The following is a 7,504-nucleotide window of genomic DNA, read 5'->3' as shown; positions in this document are numbered from 1 at the left end:
GAGGGAAAACCAAACGGGTATGTCCACATCGTTATAATCAACTAGGCTAGAGTGGCCCACAAGTGACAGTGTGATGGCTCCCGAGTGCAGGAGATCAATTGTAGTATTTTTAAATAAGAAAGATTGTCGAACCCATGAGGAGCTGAATGTATTGGTTAGCGTATTTGACAAGCAAACAATAATAATAATAAAGCAGTGGTTTTGGTGTTTTGTGTGTGTGTAGTTTGCAATAAAGTAAAATGCAGAAAATAAATTGCAGTAGGTAAATGCACTCAATGAGAGAAAGCCTAATCCTCTATGCAGCAAAAGGACAAGCTCAAGTGTATGTGTTCTTATATGAGACAAATGTTCTCGAGAGAGAGGCATGGATTTGCTAGCATCAGAGTTCTACACAACATGGTAAATATTTTGTCAAGTTTTATTCAACTAGGGGCGGGGCCTAAATTAGGTGCAGCCAGAGATATGAACAAACTGTTGTGGTATCGTCACGGCATATGCCATAGGATGGCTAAAGAGAGGTGGTTTCTGCAATGGTCTACGGCGGTATCCGGATGCGGGCATGAGCACGAGCGACACAGCGACGTATGGAGGTAACACCCCTACTCCTGCTTTAGAGTGTATATGATATGTCACAGTACAGAGGTGCTCCTTGAACTGTATCCGGATGCGCGGGAAGGCTAGAGGTAGATGAAGGTCTCTCTCCCCGAGCAGCTCTAAGTGTGAGAATGAGTAGTGATCGATCGTCCCCCCGCACACGAGGGGTAGTCCAGCTTATATAGACGCTGGCGGTTTACAAAGAAGTCCATATGACCTACTGGCCGGCTCCGTCGGCTCCGGCTTTATTGCTCCATCCCGAGGTGCTATCGTCAGCAACCGTTGAGGCCTGTCCGTCCTTCCTGCCGAGGTCAGCGGCGACAGGACATGCCAGGCGACGTGGGGGGAGATGTCTCTGTCGGCACTGGTAGCCTGTAGCATACGACGTAGCCTAGGCCATGATGGCATGTCCGACGCGGGGCACTGTTGCTCCACAGTGCCCCTTACATTACGGGAAGTGAGATCAACGTGGACTTCTGCACCCGGATTACCTTCCCGGTTCCTTCTCCTGCAAGGCTCTCCAGCCTCGAGCTGGTCAGGGGAGAGACAAACCAAGCCGGACATGGTATGTAGAAGCCGACCCAGCCACAGCGCAGACGTCCGTGGCCAGACCAGCATAGATTTAGAGCCAGCCGGCTCGCGAGGCAGCCAGCCACAGCTCCAGCCGGCTGCTCCTCAGTCGGCCTTTTCCGCGGGCCAGCCGACCTCGAGCCAACTGCTCCCAATCCTTTGCCATACCTAGGGTCTTCCCCCCGACATTAGCCCCTGAAGCTGGCTAGGTCATGCGTAGAGAAGGACCTGGGAAGGTTTTCCTGGCCGTTAGTCTTTGATCCAACGAATCTTGTTTGAAAAGCACTCGAGGGGCCGACTGGGAATTTCCCTTCAGCCGGCTGCACCCTCTTTCGGCTTGCTTCATCCGGCTGTTCTCGAGCCGGACGCCGCTTTGGTTTCGCGGGTTTACCCGGTTAGCCAATTTTTAGATTCTCAAAAGTCTAAATTAAAATATGAAAGCAGGATGATTTTAGTTTTTTGCTAGAAATTTAGGATTATATATATTTTTTATTTTTAAAATTGAAATTAATAATTGCATCCTGCATAAAGATTACTATTACTTTTAGCAAATTATAAGATTTTCAAATTTCCAGGTTTTAGGTTTGGCAAAAAAAATTAAAAAAACAAAATTGAAAATAATTAAAAATAATACAAATTATAATGTTAATTTTTATTTATTTATTCAAGATTATTATTACATCATTACTTTTGTTTATTAAAAGAATTATTTGAAATTTGAACAATAAAGAAATATGACATTGACCGACATGTTAATAAGATTGATATGATCTAGTATCACATACATGCGCGTGAAGCACTTGGATGCGGGACGAAAAGGAACTTGGAAGTTAAGCGTGCTAGTACTAAACTAGTGGGAGGATGGGTGACCGAGCGGGAAGTTTGAGCACGACTAAGTAATTGGACTAGAGATGAGGGTATTTAGAGACTAAACTTGTGAAATAACTAAAATATTAAAAATTCTGAATAAAAATAAAAATAGAGGGACTGGAAAATAATTCGATTTTTTTTTACGGTAGCGGGGTTCTACTGCGGCAGCGTTTTGGGGCATTTTCCTGCCGTGGCAAACCCTTTTGTCCTTCACTGTGCGCTCCACAACAGGCCACGTGGTGCCCCCTTTAGCACCGGTTCGCAACTGAAACGGTGCAACGAGGGGGGCTTTTGCACCGGATCGATATCCGATGCATAAGGCTATTACGAACCGGTGCAAAAGCCCCGATTTCTACTAGTGCATCGTGTACACAACGTCCATGTACGGTTGTTCACACACTTAGACGTCGTCCACCGAAGACCAGGAGTATTGCATAGCAGATATTATGATCGACGGATCCAGCGATTACGCCTCACTATGGACGTGAGCACCGCGCTCCGCTAATGTCCGAGCATGAGAGAAAATCCGGTGTTTAACTCGTGTGGGAGGGATTGGGCCGGGTTACAACCCTCTCCTAGCGGAACAAAGGATGATGAGAGGAGAGCGTTGTGCGGTTTCTACCCATCTTGCGCACCAAGAAAGCACCACATGCACATGGGCGCAGCGCAGCTGATCCGCTCCCAATCACACGCAGCTAATGACTCAACCAATCATGACCCCTCCCGTACGTTGATTAACTAAAGCACTCTTTAATCACAGAGCCACCACCAGCTGACGGATCCATCCCACCGTCCAATCCACAGGCACACGATGATCCGACGGCTGAGAGCGACCGGCGAGCAGCGAATTCGAAACGGGGAGCCGCTTCCCGCCCCGGCGGCCGCGGCTGGGTAGCTTCGCCCAACAAACTTTGGCAAGCCCACCAACCGGGGCCGGGCGGCGGCGGCTATAAATAAAGACAGGGCAGCCGCGTTGGCTTTTCCCCCATTCTCCCCTTCCCCACCTCCAATTCCAATTCCATTGGCTTGGCTGGGTTGGGTTCCTCCGCGAGATTTCGCCGCTTTCTCCTTCTCGCGAGAGGAAACCCAAACCAAATCCCCTATTCTCTTCTCCCACCAAATTTCGCTCCAATTCGCGCTCCGTTTCTCCGCCGGCTCGATTCCCAGGGGCGCGCAACCCCCTCTCCTCCGACGACCCAATCGCTGCTGCGATTCGCCAGGCTCCCCGGTGCGGGTTTCAGTTTCACGGGGAAGTCAGAGCTGTTCGTCCGGCTACACCAGCGGCCGCACCAGGATGATGCTGGTGGCCAAGGAGTTCGGCGTCTCGCCGCCGGGGGCCGTGGCGCCGCGGAGGAGGGCGCCGCCGGCGAGGGTGGCCGCCCCGCGCGGGGTCGGCGCCAACGGGGGCTCGCCGGTGGGGGACCTCTGGTTGCGGACGCGCGGAGCTGCCCCCACGGAGCAGGGGCACGGGAGCCTCGCCGGCAGCAGCCACGACAGCGAGCTCGACCTGGCCCTCCTCGTCAGCGACTTCCTCGAGGGCGGCAGCGGGGACTCGCGCGGCAGCAGCGACAGCGAGTCCGGCAGCTCCGACCTCGCGCACCTAGCAGATAACATCTCGGTACGTTATGCTATGTTACCCACTCCCTACCCTTCCTCTTGGTTCCTTCTCGGCTCTGCTCTGCCCTGCTCCTGTCAAATTGACGGGTTTCAGAGCAGATGGCTTCAGATTGTGCTAATTAGGCAGGTGGCAGTTACCGTGCTTCAAACTGTCGCTTCATATTATGCTAATTACCCAAGTGGCTGTTACCGTACTTGAAACTGTGGCTAATCAGTCGAGTTCCTCAGAAATTGCATAGAAATTGATCTCGTGCCAACTGTTTGATTTGAGAACATGCCTTGAAATTGGGTGTCTGTTACGGAAAAGGCCAATTAGGAGTTGTACTTATGAAGCCATGATGATGTGCCCGCAACTTCCCAGAAATTGCGTACCACTTGCTTTCTTCATGTCCATTGCCGTTACTAGTCTGTTTGCTCTGAATTTTCTCTGTAACCACAGTGCAAGATAAAATCAACACTGACTTTGCCTTTTTTGAAGATCATTTCAATTGTTGTCTCTCAAGTTTGATTTAAGAACATGGCTTGAATTTAAGTCAACTTAGGTGGCTATTACCGTAAGGCAAGGTCAATTAGGAGTACTTCTGAAACCATGACGATGTGGTTGGAACTTCTTAGAAATTGCAACTTCTTAATATTTATTTATGCTGCCGCTGCCCTGTTTTGCTCCTCTGAATTTACTCCATGACCACAGTGCAAAATAAACAATGAATTTCCAGTTATCATTTCTGTTGTGGTTATTCTTTAGGATATATATACCTGCCATGTTTGATCTGAATTTACTCCACCAAGATAGTGCAAACAAGGATTAAAGCTTGCTGACCTACAGCTGCAATTCTAATATTGTCTCTCAAGTTTTGTTGCACAGTAGAATTTGGTCCCAACTACTATGATTTGTAAGGAGCAGTTTGAGGATTTTTGCTGCATATGTTCAGCGGTTACAAGTTAGTGTTTGCAGAGATTTTTTACCCTGCTATAACCTTGAGTTGAGCTGCCAATTTTCTACTAAACCATGCTATTTGTCTCATACTCATTATGAAGTCTGCTCCAGAGAAGGCGGCTGGTTTTATGTTTTGGTCATTAGTTTTACTAAAACTAGTAACTGGATAGCTTAATGGTGCATACCATGAGCAAACTGGATCTGACATTCTGCGTGTTCAATTTTAGATGTACAAGCAAGCTGGAGATGAGAAAGAACACGAGATGCTCTCTGTGGTCCACTCGCTGCTCTTCTCAATCCATGAGTCGGAGCTTCAGGCTTTCGTAAGAGGTCAATGTACCGGCAGTTGCATCCGTCATCTCCTGGTGAAGCTGTTGAGATACGCTGGCTATGATGCTGCAGTTTGCGTATCCAAATGGCAGGGATTCGACAAGATACCTGGAGGTAGACCACTAGACTACTTATGCTTTACAGTCAGAACCCTTCTTATTTCTCCATAGTTTGAGCTGTGTGACTGAGCTGTTTGTTGTTTTGCCAATCAGGTGATCATGAGTACATTGATGTGATAACGAACAGCGCTATGACGGGTCCGGAGCGTCTGATCATTGATATCGACTTCAGGAGCCACTTTGAAATAGCCAGAGCTGTTGATTCATATGGCGCTCTGCTGGACTCGCTTCCAGTGGTCTATGTCGGCACCCTTCCCAGGCTGAAGCAGTTCCTGAACGTGATGGTAGACGCGGCGAAATGGTCCCTGAAGCAGAACTCCATGCCCCTGCCTCCGTGGAGATCCCTGTCCTACCTCCAAGCGAAATGGCAGTCCAAGTATGAGAGGAAAGACTTGCTGAACCCTGAGCAAGAGTTCCACGGTGGCATCATGAACTCGGATCACCACACGCTCTGTGTCGGGCATCTGAGGAGGCTCAAGTCCTCCCTGCAGTCAGAGCTCGACACCGGGAGATTGCTCATGATGCCCATCCAGACTGACACGACGAGGAGGGCGAAGTTCGACAGGCGACTGCGGCGTTCCCTGCTCAGCTTCTGACACGTACACAAGCTTCCTGGATGGATGCAGAAGAATTTTGAGAAGGATGAGGAGTAGCGGAAGGAGAGGATTTTTTGTTACAGGCTTTTGATTTTGACAGTTGATGGGAGATAGATGGTTGGGGCTAACTGGAAGGAGAGTGGGGATAACATGCCAGGTTTTTTGAAGGCACATACAAAAGATTAAAAAAAATACACAAAATTATTTTTCTGTTTCATTTTTGTTTCTTCGGTGAGTGACGGATGCTAGTGATGAATCCGCTAGCATACCATGTACAACTCGAGAGTTGTCACAAATTTTCCACTTATATTGATTATTTATCGCACAGATGTGTCTTGGCCACACAGATGTGTCACATTCCTCTTACCAATGTATTTTTGAGAAACATTATACATGTTTTGAAGAAAATTATCATTGTACTCCCATTTAACGACATCAATATTCAGTGATTGGAAAAGTCGTCCATGTATCTTGAAGCCTCGAGGCATGCTTTAGCTTTCTCACCCTCTTTTCTTCTAACGACTGTGATTGGAAAACATGGGAATCTTTCCATGCAAAAGAAGAGGCAGTGGCAGCGCTTGCTCTATACATTATTATCGTCTGATGATGATGTGTTCCTAGAGTGGAATGCTTTGAGAAAAAAAGAAGAAAGATTAGCGAGAAAAGAAAGGAACAAAAGAAGAAAGATTAGCGAGGAAAGAAAGGAACATATGCGGCGGAGCGCATTAAGAAAAGAAGAGATGTTTGTTGCATTGGCTAAGACAAGTCTTGGTTCCCCTTTGCCAGCCTGAGCCTGATTAGCTTTGTCCCAGGATAGTGATGTTCCCCGCTGCCAGCGTCTGAACTAAAACAACAGGGGAGGGGCGGATCAATCATGTGAGATGTTGCATTAAGTTGAATTAAGAATTGAAGGATAAACAAATTGGGGCGGATCAATCATGTGTAGAGAGTCTCTGAATTGCTGCTTAGCTTTGTCCCAGGATCATGAGGTTGTCGATTGCTCCCCGTTGTCAGTCAGTGCCTCGATTAAACATTTAAACAACTGGGGGTGGGGGGCGGATCAATCATGCTTTTCATTAACAAACAGTTGGAGCGACGGTGCTGCTTCGGTGAGACCTGAGGAAGTCATGGTGTGTGTGCTCATTTTTATAGTTTGGCATTCTTTTGTTGGCTGCCGCTGCGCAAAACAGTTAAGCAGGAGTTGAAACATGCATCTGCATTTCTGCATGCTGAGCAATATCATCGTGTGTAACAGTGCAAGCAGCACGGAGGAGGGCAAAGGAGGGACTGGATCCGATAAAAGACATGGGTTAGCATGGCATAATATTGGTTGTTAGTACGAGCCAAGAACCAGAAGGTGGAATAATTCTCTGAAAAATAAGAACTAGAGGGGGAAAAATTGGGGTGAGAGAGGCTCGAACTCTCGACCTCAGGATCACTCGCTTTAGCTATGAGACCTACGCGCTAGCCAACTGCGCCACCACCCCTACGTGTTAACAGCGAAACTACGATCGTTTTATAAGATGACTATTTTGGGTAGTGCTTTCTTTTTGGAAAGCTTTTGGGTAGTGCTTAGTTTTTCACGTTCACCAAGTTATCATGCTAAAACGTTTCCTAGGACGACATGTATCGTCGAACAGTAGCATGTTAATTTTTTTTTCCAAATATGTTAATTGTCACTAATAATTTCCTAATGTCCTTATTGGAGTAGTACTTATTTTTTCAAAGTTAGCCGAGCTTATCTCTGTTGGAAATGAGCAACTGTCATTCACAGGGACCAAACACCAATACATGTACATGTGTGTAAGGTGCAGCAAACCCCTTATAGAATGGAGATACATAGACAAGGAGACTATACATCTGTAACACCC

At 47.4% G+C, this 7,504-nt stretch overlaps 1 protein-coding gene and 1 non-coding gene across 2 annotated transcripts; one reads left to right on the top strand and one right to left on the bottom strand.

The window, feature by feature from the left end:
* Nucleotides 1–3,031: 3,031 nt before the first annotated feature.
* On the top strand, nucleotides 3,032–5,958 carry LOC127346189 (uncharacterized). The gene is made up of 3 exons (XM_051372740.2): nucleotides 3,032–3,652; nucleotides 4,816–5,032; nucleotides 5,131–5,958. The coding sequence occupies exons 1-3, from the start codon at nucleotides 3,329–3,331 to the stop codon at nucleotides 5,631–5,633; spliced, it is 1,044 nt and encodes a 347-aa protein (XP_051228700.1). The 5' UTR covers nucleotides 3,032–3,328; the 3' UTR covers nucleotides 5,634–5,958.
* A 1,075-nt stretch (nucleotides 5,959–7,033) lies between these two features.
* Nucleotides 7,034–7,120, bottom strand: TRNAM-CAU (transfer RNA methionine (anticodon CAU)). The gene is given in 2 exon segments: nucleotides 7,034–7,069; nucleotides 7,083–7,120. It is a non-coding gene; the product is annotated as a tRNA-Met (tRNA).
* Between the last annotated feature and the right edge of the window lie 384 nt (nucleotides 7,121–7,504).

The sequence above is a fragment of the Lolium perenne genome, chromosome 3, assembly GCF_019359855.2.
Source record: "Lolium perenne isolate Kyuss_39 chromosome 3, Kyuss_2.0, whole genome shotgun sequence".
NCBI lineage: Eukaryota > Viridiplantae > Streptophyta > Magnoliopsida > Poales > Poaceae > Lolium > Lolium perenne.
Note: the sequence above shows the minus strand (reverse complement) of the source record. Positions and strands in the feature narration are given on the sequence as shown.